At 48.0% G+C, this 14,233-nt stretch overlaps 1 protein-coding gene across 2 annotated transcripts in view; it reads right to left on the bottom strand.

The window, feature by feature from the left end:
* The window catches only part of adamts17 (ADAM metallopeptidase with thrombospondin type 1 motif, 17), a 218,506-nt gene that overhangs the window by 167,321 nt on the left and 36,952 nt on the right, over positions 1-14,233 (bottom strand). For both annotated transcript variants that reach the window (XM_071400845.1, XM_071400846.1), the window contains exon 4: positions 250-422. In XM_071400845.1, coding sequence (XP_071256946.1) covers positions 250-422 — 173 coding nt within the window. The remainder of the gene's footprint in view (positions 1-249; positions 423-14,233) is intronic.

Raw genomic sequence — 14,233 nt, 5'->3', positions numbered from 1 at the left:
AGGGTTAAGATTAGGATTATGGTAAGGGTTAGGGGTTAAGGAAAACAGGATTTTGAATGGAAATGAATTTTAGGTCTCCACGACGATAGAATAACATAATGTGTGTGTGTGTGTGTGTGTGTGTGTGTGTGTGTGTGTGTGTGTGTGTGTGTGTGTGTGTGTGTGTGTGTGTGTGTGTGTGTGTGTGTGTGTGTGCGTGTGTGTGTGTGTTCATGTATACATGCATATGAGCGTGTCAAGCATCCTTACCATGTTCATGACGGTGAGCAGGAATCTCTGCGCGGCCTCTGCTCCGTGGTACTGCACCATGTCTGAGTCTGCCACCACCACCGTCTCTACCGTATACAACCCATTCAGATGGATGGCGTTCCTCCTTCTACGGCCCTCCTCCACTCCCTTCTGCCTCTTCTCCTTCTTCCTCACTAGCACAGGGGACAGAGACACACACATGATTGATTATTATTTGCTGTTCCACCATAGCCTGGTCCCAGATCACACCAAACCCCTAGGAGTTTGCAAGACAACACAACAGATGTGGTCCCAGGCTATGTTTACTACATCTTAACAAGACAACACACCAGCACAACAGATGTGGTCCCAGGCTAGGTTTACAGCATCGTAACAAGACAACACAAAAGATGTGGTCCCAGACTAGGTTTACTGCATCTTAACAAGACAACACAACATATGTGGTCCCAGGCTATGTTTACTACATCTTAACAAGACAACACAACAGATGTGGTCCCAGGCTAGGTTTACTGCATCTTAACAAGACAACACAACAGATGTGGTCCCAGACTAGGTTTACTGCATCTTAACAAGACAACACAACAGATGTGGTCCCAGGCTAGGTTTACTGCATCTTAACAAGACAACACAACAGATGTGGTCCCAGACTAGGTTTACTGCATCTTAACAAGACAACACAACAGATGTGGTCCCAGGCTAGGTTTAGAGCATCGTAACAAGACAACACAACAGATGTGGTCCCAGGCTAGGTTTACTGCATCTTAACAAGACAACACAACAGATGTGGTCCCAGGCTAGGCTTACTGCATCTTAACAAGACAACACAACAGATGTGGTCCCAGACTAGGTTTACTGCATCTTAACAAGACAACACAACAGATGTGGTCCCAGGCTAGGTTTACTGCATCTTAACAAGACAACACAACAGATGTGGTCCCAGGCTAGGTTTACTGCATCTTAACAAGACAACACAACAGATGTGGTCCCAGACTAGGTTTACTGCATCTTAACAAGACAACACAACAGATGTGGTCCCAGGCTAGGTTTACTGCATCTTAACAAGACAACACAACAGATGTGGTCCCAGGCTAGGTTTACTGCATCTTAACAAGACAACACAACAGATGTGGTCCCAGGCTAGGTTTACTGCATCTTAACAAGACAACACAACAGATGTGGTCCCAGACTAGGTTTACTGCATCTTAACAAGACAACACAACAGATGTGGTCCCAGGCTAGGTTTACTGCATCTTAACAAGACAACACAACAGATGTGGTCCCAGGCTAGGTTTACTGCATCTTAACAAGACAACACAACAGATGTGGTCCCAGACTAGGTTTAGAGCATCGTAACAAGACAACACAACAGATGTGGTCCCAGGCTAGGTTTACTGCATCTTAACAAGACAACACAACAGATGTGGTCCCAGGCTAGGCTTACTGCATCTTAACAAGCCAAGCTGACAGGGACAAGAACAGAGACAATGCCAGCTACAGTAGACATTCCATTATACAGTCGTTGAGCTAAAGAATCCCTTACAGATACTTTCATTTGGGCATGACACAGCATCTATTCGTTTTGGGTTAGAAAATGCTTAATACGTTAGCGGTTGGTAACAGTAGCAAGGTAAATAAAACCAGTGTGAAGCACTTCTCTCCATAACTGGAAACACATAAGAAAACACATTTTGTAATGTTGTGATTTGGGTGAACTAACCCTTTAAGTAAAGATGGATGACAGACTGACAGATAGAGACGTAAAGTAAAGATGGCCATTCTGAGATGCCATGAAGTTTCTCTCTCAAACAAACACACTTCTCACTACCTCTCTTTATTTCTTCTCTCCCTCTGCTTTAACTTACCCCAGTCCTCTGGAAGATACCACCACCACATACTCTATGACCAGGAGTTCTATTAGGCCTAATCATCTTAAATGAAATAGTTTCAGTACTCTAACCAATGTTATGAGAACAAGTCCGGGGTTGGCCCATTCGCTAAGTCGTTCCAGACTCAATGGGAACTCTAATGTCTTCCATTGGAAAGAAAAGGCACAGCTAGTTTACGTAAGAGTGGTGGAATAAACAATGGTAAAATCACTGCAGCAACAACAGGACTTCATGGACCACATTAAAGGGGCAATCTGCAGTTCAAACAACAAGAAAGTGGTCAAATCAAATCAAATGATATTTGTCACATACACATGTTTAGCAGATGTTATTGCGGGTGTAGTGAAATGCTTGTGTTTCTAGCTCCAACAGTGCAGTAATATCTAACAATTCACAACAATACCTACAATACACACAACCTAAAGTAAAATAATGGAATTAAGGAATATATAAATATTAGGATGAGCAATGTCGGAGTGGCATAGACTAAAATGCGGTAGAATAGAATACAGTATATACATATGAGTAAAGCAAAAATATGTAAACATTATTAAAGTCACTGATTTGGTAAACAGCTGAGGGACGGGGCTGGAGAAATGTAACCATCATCAAATTCATAGACAGAGGTATGGATGCAAGGACTGACCATCCATGAGATAAAAGTATAGTTTTCCTATGTTTTGAGGCTGTACAGTATTTGTTTACAATTGCATTGTTTCCAAACAATGGAGTAAAACAAGCTTATATTTTGGGTTATGATGAGGTACAACAGTTGAACTAAGCTTACAAAACATTTATAAGATATATTCTTAAAAATCTATGAATATGTTAAATTGTAAAAGACTGAACTTCCCCTTTAAGGAGGACTCGCTGCACACACTAACTTCAGTTCTCATCAGAGATGCATGATTAACTACAGCCTTTGTGCTGTAACACCACATCTAGCGAAACTGTGTGAGAGACCTTAGTAACAACAGATTGGGTAACACTACTATAAAGCCAACCGTCATAATACATTATGATGCGATAATGCATTATAATGTGGTTAATGCAATATGATCGGGTTATAATGCAATATGATGTGGTTATAATGCATTATGATGTGGCCAATGCATTATGATGTGGTTATAATGCATCATGATGTGGTCAATGTAATATGATGTGGTCAATGCATTATGATATGGTTATAATGCATTACGATGTGGTTAATGCATTATGATGTGGTTATAATGCATTATAATGTGGTTAATGCATTATGATGTGGTTATAATGCATTATGATGTGGTTAATGCATTATGATGTGTTTATAATGCATTATGATCTGGTTATAATGCATTATGATCTGGTTATAATGCATTATAAAGCATGGATGATCTTCTTATAAAGTCTTATTATCATCTTTCCCTCGACCCTGACTAGTCTCCCAGTCCCTGCCGCTGAAAAACATCCCCACAGCATGATGCTGCCACCCCCATGTTTCACTGTAGGGATGGTGCCAGGTTTCCTCCAGACGTGACGCTTGGCATTCAGGCCAAAGAGTTCAATCTTAGTTTCATCAGACCAGAGATTCTTGTTTCTCATGGTCTGAGAGTCTTTAGGTGCCTTTTGGCAAACTCTAAGCGGGCTGTCATGTGCCTTTTACTGAGGAGTGGCTTCCATCTGGCCACTCTACCATAAAGCCCTGATTGGTGGAGTGCTGCAGAGATGGATGTCCTTCTGGAAGGTTCTCCCATCTCCACAGAGGAACTCTGGAGCTCTGTCAGAGAGACCATATGGGTTCTTGGTCACCTCCCTGACCAAGGCCCTTCTCCCCCGATTGCTCAGTTTGGCCGGGCGGCCAGCTCTAGGAAGAGTCTTGGTGGTTCCAAACTTCTTCCACTTAAGAATGATGGAGGCCACAGTGTTCTTGGGAACCTTCAACGCTGCAGACATTTTTTGGTACCCTTCCCCTTCCTGTCTCGGAGCTCAAGGGACAATTCCTTCGACCTCATGTCTTGGTTTTTGCTATGACAGGCACTGTCAACTGTGGGACCTTAAATAGACAGGTGTGTGCATTTCCAAATCATGTCCAATCAATCAAATTTACCACATGTGAACTCCAATCAAGTTGTAGAAATATCTCAAGAATTATCATTGGAAACAGGAGGCACCTGAGCTCAATTTCGAGTCTCATAGCAAAGGGTCTGAATACTTATGTAAATAAGGTATTTCTGTTTTTTATTTTTAATAAATGTGCAAAAATTTCAAAAACCTGTTTTCGCTTTGTCATTATGGGTTATTGTGTGTAGATTGAGGAATTTTATGTTTTTCATTTTAATTGAACATTTTAGAATAAGGCCGTCACGTAACAAAATGTGGAAAAAGTCAAGGGGTCTGAATAGTTTGGGGAAGGCATTGTTTATGCATCTTACACTGATGATGTTGGCGACACGATTGTTCCTGACTCTCCAGATCAATACTCATGATCGATACTGTTGTTGCCATGGTTCCCTCTCTCCTTGAAGACTTTCAATAAGTATTTCAAGACTTTTAAGTTCATAACACAGTAGACTGGCAGTAGGGTTGCAAAATTCCGGTAACTTTCCCCGAAGTCCCTGGTTTTCCAGAAATCCTGGTTTTACGATTCCTGGAGTCCTCCAACCAGGAGGACCAAAACCTGGGAATTTTGATAAAGTTAGTGGGATGTTGGAACTCTATCTGGGAGGATATCAATTCCATTAAAGTAACAGCCATTTACATTTGTCTGAACTGTCTGAACTGTAACTTGTAAGAACACCCATGAGATATCCCCGCTAGTGGAAGAAGGGCCATGTCATTCCATGGATTTAGTTAAATCAAACCTATTTTCCAGCATATATCTGGAGCTTGTTTCTAGCATGGCTTGCACACACACACACACACACACACACATACACACACACACACACACACACACACACACACACACACACACACACACACACACACACACACACACACACACACACACACACACACACACACACACACACACACACACACACACACACACACACACACACACACACACACACACACGCACACACACACACACACACCTCTGCAGAAACCAAACTATTGGATGGGGAGGTATTGTTTGGTTAATCTGTTGTCTGTTAAGGTTGTTTATCTGCGTGGACAAACACTGTGGAAAGATGTTTTGTTCTCAGAGAAGATGAGTGCTTAGCTTGGGCAATGACAATACTGGACAACTGTGAATCAAAAGCCACAAAAGCCACACAGCTTGGGCATGGGAATGCCAAACAGTATGAGACTTATCCATGTGTTGTTGTGAACTTAAAGCAATGTTTATCGTTCTTGTTTCTGTTTAGTGCATTGGAAAAGGCAAGATGAGAGAGATCTGTGAATCCCCCAGTTATCTGGTCTAAAAAACATGTCACACACAAACACATTGCAGAAGTCTATTGGGTCACATGAAAACATTTGAAGTAGAACATGAGATACAGACAAACATGAAAATCAGATCCCATGTAATTATAGTAATAATAACAATGTAATAATATGTATACATACATTACTCAAGTGTATCTGTAAAAACAGTACATGGTATACTTAACGACATCAGTTTAAACACTGCAAGAAGCTTCTGACAAGAGGAAGATGGTACTCTCTTCAACCCTCCTCTCCCACTTCCTCTCCTCCTCTCCCACTTCCTCGCCTCCTCTCCCACTTCCTCTCCTCCTCCTCTTCAATCCTCCTCTCCCACTTCCTCTCCTCCTCTCCCACTTCCTCTCCTCCTCTTCAATCCTCCTCTCCCACTTCCTCTCCTCCTCTCCCACTTCCTCCCCTCCTCCTCTTCAACCCACCTCTCCCACTTCCTCTCCTCCTCTTCAACCCTCCTCTCCCACTTCCTCTCCTCCTCTTCAATCCTCCTCTCCCACTTCCTCTCCTCCTCTCCCACTTCCTCTCCTCCTCTTCAACCCTCCTCTCCCACTTCCTCTCCTCCTCTTCAACCCTCCTCTCCCACTTCCTCTCCTCCTCTTCAACCCTCCTCTCCCACTTCCTCTCCTCCTCTTCCACTTCCTCTCCTCCTCTTCAACCCTCCTCTCCCACTTCCTCTCCTCTTCCACTTCCTCTCCTCCTCTTCAACCCTCCTCTCCCACTTCCTCTCCTCCTCTTCAACCCTCCTCTCCCACTTCCTCTCCTCCTCTTCAACCCTCCTCTTCCACTTCCTCTCCTCCTCTTCCATCCTCCTCTTCCACTTCCTCTCCTCTTCAAACCTCCTCTCCCACTTCCTCTCCTCCTTTTCAACCCTCCTCTCCCACCTCCTCTCCTCCTCTCCCACTTCCTCTCCTCCTCTTCAACCCTCCTCTCCCACTTCCTCTCCTCCTCTTCCACTCCTCCTCTTCAACCCTCCTCTCCCACTTCCTCTCCTCCTTTTCAACCCCCTCTCCCACTTCCTCTACTCCTCTTCAACCCTCTCCCACTTCCTCTCCTCCTTTTCAACCCTCTCCCACTTCCTCTCCTCCTCTTCAACCCTCCTCTCCCACTTCCTCTCCTCCTCTTCAACCCTCCTCTCCCACTACCTCTCCTCTTCAACCCTCCTCTCCCACTTCCTCTCCTCCTCTTCCACTCCTCCTCTTCAACCCTCCTCTTCCACTTCCTGTCAGGTTTTGGCCAGGACTGTTCTGGTTTTTTGTCACTAGATGTCCCCATTGCACCTTTTTTGTACCTTTTGTTTTTCCCTTGCTCTATTATTGTTTGCACCTGTATGTCGTTCCCTTGTTAGTATTTAATCCCTGTGTGTTCCTTAGTTCCTTGCTCAGTGTTTGTATGTTAGCACCCAGCCCCAGTCCAAGCCTTGTTGTGAACATATATTTTTCTCTTGTTGGATTTTCCAGAGGTTCTCTGGTTTTGTTCTTTTGTATTTTGGATTAGTCTTTTAGGTTTGTTTTTTCCCTTGCTGTTTTTACCACTTTGTGGATTTTCTTTGTATTTTGGAAGTTATCTATTTTTTATTAAACCACCATCTCTAGTACTGCTGTGTCTGCCTCATCTTCTGGGTTCTGCCGATTTAGTGACTGTTTCTCGCACCGGGTCCTGACAGAAACACTGAGCCCTTAAAATGAACCCAGAGGCAGCCAGTACCCAGGACTTTTTTCCCATGCTGTCCCACCACGAGGGGACTGTCCAACGTCACGAAGCTGTTCTGGTTCAGCAAGAGGCCTTAATGGCTGGACATTCTCAACTTCTGTCGGAGATGATGACTTCCATAAAGCAGATTTCTGATCAACTTTCTCCTGCAACCGCTTCTGCTCCAGTTCATCAGATTCAAGTGCCCGTGGCAGTTAACCCCCTGGCTGAACCTCGTCTGCCGCCTCCCCAACGGTTCTCAGGTGATCCGAGTGGTTGTAAGGGGTTTTTCACCCAATGTTCTCTCTCCTTCGAGCTGCAACCCTCGTCATTTCCCACCGACCGGTCCAAGATAGCATATATCATCACCCTGCTGTCGGAAAAAGCCCTAGCCTGGGCTACTGCTGTGTGGGATGCCCAAAGTCCCTGCTGTGCCAGCTACTCTACCTTTGCTGAAGAATTCAAGCGAGTGTTTCAAGGTCCTACCAGCGGTCCTGACTCAGCCAAACAGCTCCTGACTCTCCGCCAAGGTCGGCGCAGCGTGACGGACTATGCCATCCAGTTCCGCACGGTGGCAGCAGCGAGTGGCTGGAATGACGAGGCGCTCACAGTGTGCTTTTTGAAGGGTCTTTCCGACACCATCCAAGATGAACTGGTCACTCGGGAACCACCGGACAACCTCGAGTCCCTGATCAAGTTGGCTTCACGCATAGACCAGCGTCTGAGAGAGAGAGAGCTCAACCGTAGATCTCTCACCCTAGCTCCTATCGGTCCCAGCTCCGAGTCTCCACCTTTATCCCCGCTGACTCCACCGGAACCCATGCAGGTTGGACGCATCTCCCAGGCTGAGAGAGACCGCCGGATGAGGGAGCGATGCTGTCTATATTGCGGCAAACCGGGCCATTTCCTCTCCACGTGTCCCGGGCTCCAGGGAAAACGCACTCTCCCGTGCAGGCCTGGGAGGACGGTAACGGGAAACATAACCTCCTCTCATCCATCCAACTCCCGCCTGCTCATTCCAGTTACCCTTTCCTGGGACAACCACGAGCTTCCCCTTCAAGCCTTGGTAGACTCTGGAGCCGCAGGTAACTTCATGGATGGTGTCTGGGCGAAGGAGAATGGCGTTCCCTCTGAACCTCTAAGTGACCCCATAAGGGTTACTACGTTGGATGGAAGCCCTTTGGGATCTGGACTTGTCACTCGTGTCACTACCCCCTTGCGTCTTTCAGTTTCCCAACACCAGGAAGTGATGAACTTTCATCTGACCTCGTGTTCCGAGTTCCCTCTCGTCCTTGGATACCCCTGGCTTCACAGCCATAACCCTCACATCGACTGGTCTGTGGGCACTATCAAGCAGTGGGGTCCTACGTGCCAAGCCACTTGTATCTTCCCAAGTTCCCCGAGTTCCCCTCCCGAGTCTCTAGAATCCATCGACCTGTCCCGAGTTCCCGAGTGTTACCATGACCTCAAACCGGTATTTAGCAAACAGAGGGCCACCAAACTACCACCCCATAGACCTTACGATTGCCCCATCGACCTGTTTCCGGGCACCTGCCCCCCCAGGGGTCGGATCTTTTCCCTATCTCCTCCCGAACGAGCTGCTATGGATACCTACATCAAGGACGCTCTGGCAGCAGGCCTCATGCGTCCATCCACCTCGCCGGCGGGAGCAGGGTTTTTCTTTGTGGCCAAAAAAGACGGGGGATTACGTCCTTGCATCGACTACCGGGGACTTAATGCCATAACCGTCCGTAACCGCTACCCGCTACCCCTTATGGCCACAGCCTTTGAGCTGCTCCAGGAAGCAGTGGTCTTCACTAAGCTTGACCTGCGGAACGCATACCATCTTGTGCGGATCAAACCCGGTGACGAGTGGAAGACCGCTTTCAACACGCCTACTGGTCACTACGAATACTTGGTGATGCCCTTCGGCCTGACCAACGCCCCGGCTGTGTTCCAAGCGCTCATAAACGATGTGCTTAGGGATATGCTTAACATTTTCGTGTTTGTTTACTTGGATGACATCCTCATCTTTTCGAGCTCCCTTCAAGAACACACTAAGCATGTCAGACAAGTGCTCAAACGCCTCCTAGACAGCCATTTGTACGTTAAGCCGGAAAAGTGTGAATTCCATTCCTCTCGAGTACAGTTCCTGGGATTTGTAGTGGAACCCGGTCGAGTCCAGATGGACCCCAAGAAGGTAGGGGCGGTAGCAGATTGGCCCACCCCCAAGTCCGTTAAGGAAGTTCAGCGTTTCCTGGGCTTCACTAACTTCTACCGCAAGTTCATCAAGAACTTCAGCTCGGTGGCAGCCCCTCTCTCAGCTTTAACCAAGGGTGGCAACACAAGGTTTCTGTGGGGAAGAGAAGCTGAGACGGCCTTCCAAGGACTCAAGCAGCGCATCCTCTCTGCTCCCATCCTGACACTACCGACGGCGGATGAACCTTTTGTGGTGGAGGTAGACGCATCAGAGGTTGGTGTTGGAGCTGTCCTGTCTCAGAGGGGTGAAGACAAGAGGCTTCATCCTTGCGCCTTCTTCTCTCACCGGCTTACCCCGGCCGAGAGGAATTACGATGTGGGGGATCGTAAACTCCTAGCGGTTAAGATGGCATTGAAGGAATGGAGACACTGGCTCGAGGGGGCTTCTCAACCGTTTCAAGTGCTTACGGACCACAAAAATCTGGAGTATATCCAGCAGGCGAAGCGGTTGAACTCCAGACAAGCTCGATGGTCTCTTTTCTTCAGCCGATTCCAGTTTATTCTCACCTATAGACCCGGGTCGAAGAATCTCAAACCGGATGCCTTGTCACGAGTCTACTCTCCTGCCATTCGAGAAGATACTGACATGACTGTTCTTCCTGCCGCTAAGATCGTGGCTCCGATCTCGTGGCAAGTGGAGGATACCGTGAAACAAGCTCAAGCCATCGAACCGGGCCCTGGAGGAGGTCCTGCTAATCGGTTGTTTGTTCCCAAGGCAGCAAGGTCCCAAGTCCTTCTGTGGGGGCACTCCTCTCGCCTCACCTGTCACCCGGGCGTAGGTCGCACCTTGGAGTTCATCCAGCGTAAGTTCTGGTGGCCCACCATAAAAGAAGACGTTGCCACTTTCGTCAAGGCCTGTTCCGTGTGCTGCCAGGGCAAATCTTCTCACCTCCGCCCTCAAGGACTCCTTCACCCTTTATCTATTCCCCACCGACCCTGGTCCCATATCTCGCTGGACTTTATTACTGGCCTTCCTCCGTCCCATGGTAATACTACGATCCTAGTCATCATCGACAGGTTTTCTAAGGCGGCCAGGTTTGTTCCCTTGACCAAATTACCTTCTGCCAAGGAAACAGCTGAGTTGGTGATTAACCATGTGTTCCGAGTCTTTGGCATCCCGCAAGATATGGTTTCCGACAGAGGTCCCCAGTTCGCCTCAAGGTTTTGGAAGGCCTTCTGCCAACTCATAGGGGCCACGGCCAGTTTATCTTCAGGGTACCATCCGGAGTCCAACGGCCAAACTGAGAGGATGAATCAGGAGCTGGAAACCACCCTCAGATGTATGGTTTCCAACAACCCATCCACATGGTCATCCTTCATTGTTTGGGCTGAGTACGCGCACAACACCTTGTGCTCCTCCTCCACTGGTATATCCCCGCACGAGTGTCAGTTTGGCTATGCTCCTCTATTGTTCCCGGACCAGGAGGCAGAAGTCAGAGTGCCTTCAGCCTCGAGGTTCATCAGACGCTGTCGGCTTACGTGGAAGAAGGCCCGTCTTAATCTTCTGCGTTCCTCTCAGCAGTACCAACGACAAGCCAACAGACGTCGCCGTCCCGGTCCTACCCTGTTTATTTACCGTTATTTTACCAGGTAAGTTGACTGAGAACACGTTCTCATTTGCAGCAACGACCTGGGGAATAGTTACAGGGGAGAGGAGGGGGATGAATGAGCCAATTGTAAACTGGGGATTATTAGGTGACCGTGATGGTTGAGGGCCAGATTGGGAATTTAGCCAGGACACCGGGGTTAACACCCCTACTCTTACGATAAGTGCCATGGGATCTTTAATGACCTCAGAGAGTCAGGACACCCGTTTAACGTCCCATCCGAAAGACGGCACCCTACACAGAGCAGTGTCCCCAATCACTGCCCTGGGGCATTGGGATCTTTGTTTAGACCAGAGGAAAGAGTGCCTCCTACTGGCCCTCCAACACCACTTCCAGCAGCACCTGGTCTCCCATCCAGGGACTGACCAGGACCAACCCTGCTTAGCTTCAGAAGCAAGCCAGCAGTGGTATGCAGGGTGGTATGCTGCTGGCAGTACCCCGGCCAGAGAGTATGGCTCTCAACAAAAAACTTACCGCTACGGGTGGAGTCTCGCAAGCTGTCCCAGAGATTCATCGGACCCTTTAAGATTGCCAGGAGAGTCAATCCCGTTACTTTTCGCCTGCACTTACCCAGATCCCTTAAAATCAATCCCACATTTCACATTTCTTTATTAAAACCTGTTGTTTTTTCTCCCCTTATTCCGGCAGGCAGACCTCCCCCTCCGCCCCGTGTCATCGGAGGCCAGTCGGCTTATACCGTCCACCGGATACTGGACTCCCGCCGGGTGCAGCGGTCCTGGCAGTATCTGGTGGACTGGGAAGGCTACGGTCCCGAGGAGCGCTCCTGGGTTCCTGCCAAGGACATACTGGACCCTGACCTCATTCGTCAGTTCAGGGCCCTCCACCCTGAGAAGGCTGGTAGGAACGTCAGGAGCCGTTCCTAGGAGGGGGATTCTGTCAGGTTTTGGCCAGGACTGTTCTGTTTTTTTGTCACTAGATGTCCCCATTGCACCTTTTTTGTACCTTTTGTTTTTCCCTTGCTCTATTATTGTTTGCACCTGTATGTCGTTCCCTTGTTAGTATTTAATCCCTGTGTGTTCCTTAGTTCCTTGCTCAGTGTTTGTATGTTAGCACCCAGCCCCAGCCCAAGCCTTGTTGTGAACATATATTTTTCTCTTGTTGGATTTTCCAGAGGTTCTCTGGTTTTGTTCTTTTGTATTTTGGATTAGTCTTTTAGGTTTGTTTTTTCCCTTGCTGTTTTTACCACTTTGTGGATTTTCTTTGTATTTTGGAAGTTATCTATTTTTTATTAAACCACCATCTCTAGTACTGCTGTGTCTGCCTCATCTTCTGGGTTCTGCCGATTTAGTGACTGTTTCTCGCACCGGGTCCTGACACTTCCTCTCCTCCTTTTCAACCCTCCTCTCCCACCTCCTCTCCTCCTCTCCCACTTCCTCTCCTCCTCTTCAACCCTCCTCTCCCACTTCCTCTCCTCCTCTTCCACTCCTCCTCTTCAACCCTCCTCTCCCACTTCCTCTCCTCCTTTTCAACTCCCTCTCCCACTTCCTCTACTCCTCTTCAACCCTCTCCCACTTCCTCTCCTCCTTTTCAACCCTCTCCCACTTCCTCTCCTCCTCTTCAACCCTCCTCTCCCACTTCCTCTCCTCCTCTTCAACCCTCCTCTCCCACTACCTCTCCTCCTCTTCAACCCTCCTCTCCCACTTCCTCTCCTCCTCTTCCACTCCTCCTCTTCAACCCTCCTCTTCCACTTCCTGTCAGGTTTTGGCCAGGACTGTTCTGGTTTTTTGTCACTAGATGTCCCCATTGCACCTTTTTTGTACCTTTTGTTTTTCCCTTGCTCTATTATTGTTTGCACCTGTATGTCGTTCCCTTGTTAGTATTTAATCCCTGTGTGTTCCTTAGTTCCTTGCTCAGTGTTTGTATGTTAGCACCCAGCCCCAGCCCAAGCCTTGTTGTGAACATATATTTTTCTCTTGTTGGATTTTCCAGAGGTTCTCTGGTTTTGTTCTTTTGTATTTTGGATTAGTCTTTTAGGTTTGTTTTTTCCCTTGCTGTTTTTACCACTTTGTGGATTTTCTTTGTATTTTGGAAGTTATCTATTTTTTATTAAACCACCATCTCTAGTACTGCTGTGTCTGCCTCATCTTCTGGGTTCTGCCGATTTAGTGACTGTTTCTCGCACCGGGTCCTGACAGAAACACTGAGCCCTTAAAATGAACCCAGAGGCAGCCAGTACCCAGGACTTTTTTCCCATGCTGTCCCACCACGAGGGGACTGTCCAACGTCACGAAGCTGTTCTGGTTCAGCAAGAGGCCTTAATGGCTGGACATTCTCAATTTCTGTCGGAGATGATGACTTCCATAAAGCAGATTTCTGATCAACTTTCTCCTGCAACCGCTTCTGCTCCAGTTCATCAGATTCAAGTGCCCGTGGCAGTTAACCCCCTGGCTGAACCTCGTCTGCCGCCTCCCCAACGGTTCTCAGGTGATCCGAGTGGTTGTAAGGGGTTTTTCACCCAATGTTCTCTCTCCTTCGAGCTGCAACCCTCGTCATTTCCCACCGACCGGTCCAAGATAGCATATATCATCACCCTGCTGTCGGAAAAAGCCCTAGCCTGGGCTACTGCTGTGTGGGATGCCCAAAGTCCCTGCTGTGCCAGCTACTCTACCTTTGCTGAAGAATTCAAGCGAGTGTTTCAAGGTCCTACCAGCGGTCCTGACTCAGCCAAACAGCTCCTGACTCTCCGCCAAGGTCGGCGCAGCGTGACGGACTATGCCATCCAGTTCCGCACGGTGGCAGCAGCGAGTGGCTGGAATGACGAGGCGCTCACAGTGTGCTTTTTGAAGGGTCTTTCCGACACCATCCAAGATGAACTGGTCACTCGGGAACCACCGGACAACCTCGAGTCCCTGATCAAGTTGGCTTCACGCATAGACCAGCGTCTGAGAGAGAGAGAGCTCAACCGTAGATCTCTCACCCTAGCTCCTATCGGTCCCAGCTCCGAGTCTCCACCTTTATCCCCGCTGACTCCACCGGAACCCATGCAGGTTGGACGCATCTCCCAGGCTGAGAGAGACCGCCGGATGAGGGAGCGATGCTGTCTATATTGCGGCAAACCGGGCCATTTCCTCTCCACGTGTCCCGGGCTCCAGGGAAAAC

Source organism: Salvelinus alpinus, chromosome 5 (genome assembly GCF_045679555.1).
Source record: "Salvelinus alpinus chromosome 5, SLU_Salpinus.1, whole genome shotgun sequence".
Lineage (NCBI taxonomy): Eukaryota > Metazoa > Chordata > Actinopteri > Salmoniformes > Salmonidae > Salvelinus > Salvelinus alpinus.
This window is presented reverse-complemented; position numbering and strand designations above follow the sequence as displayed.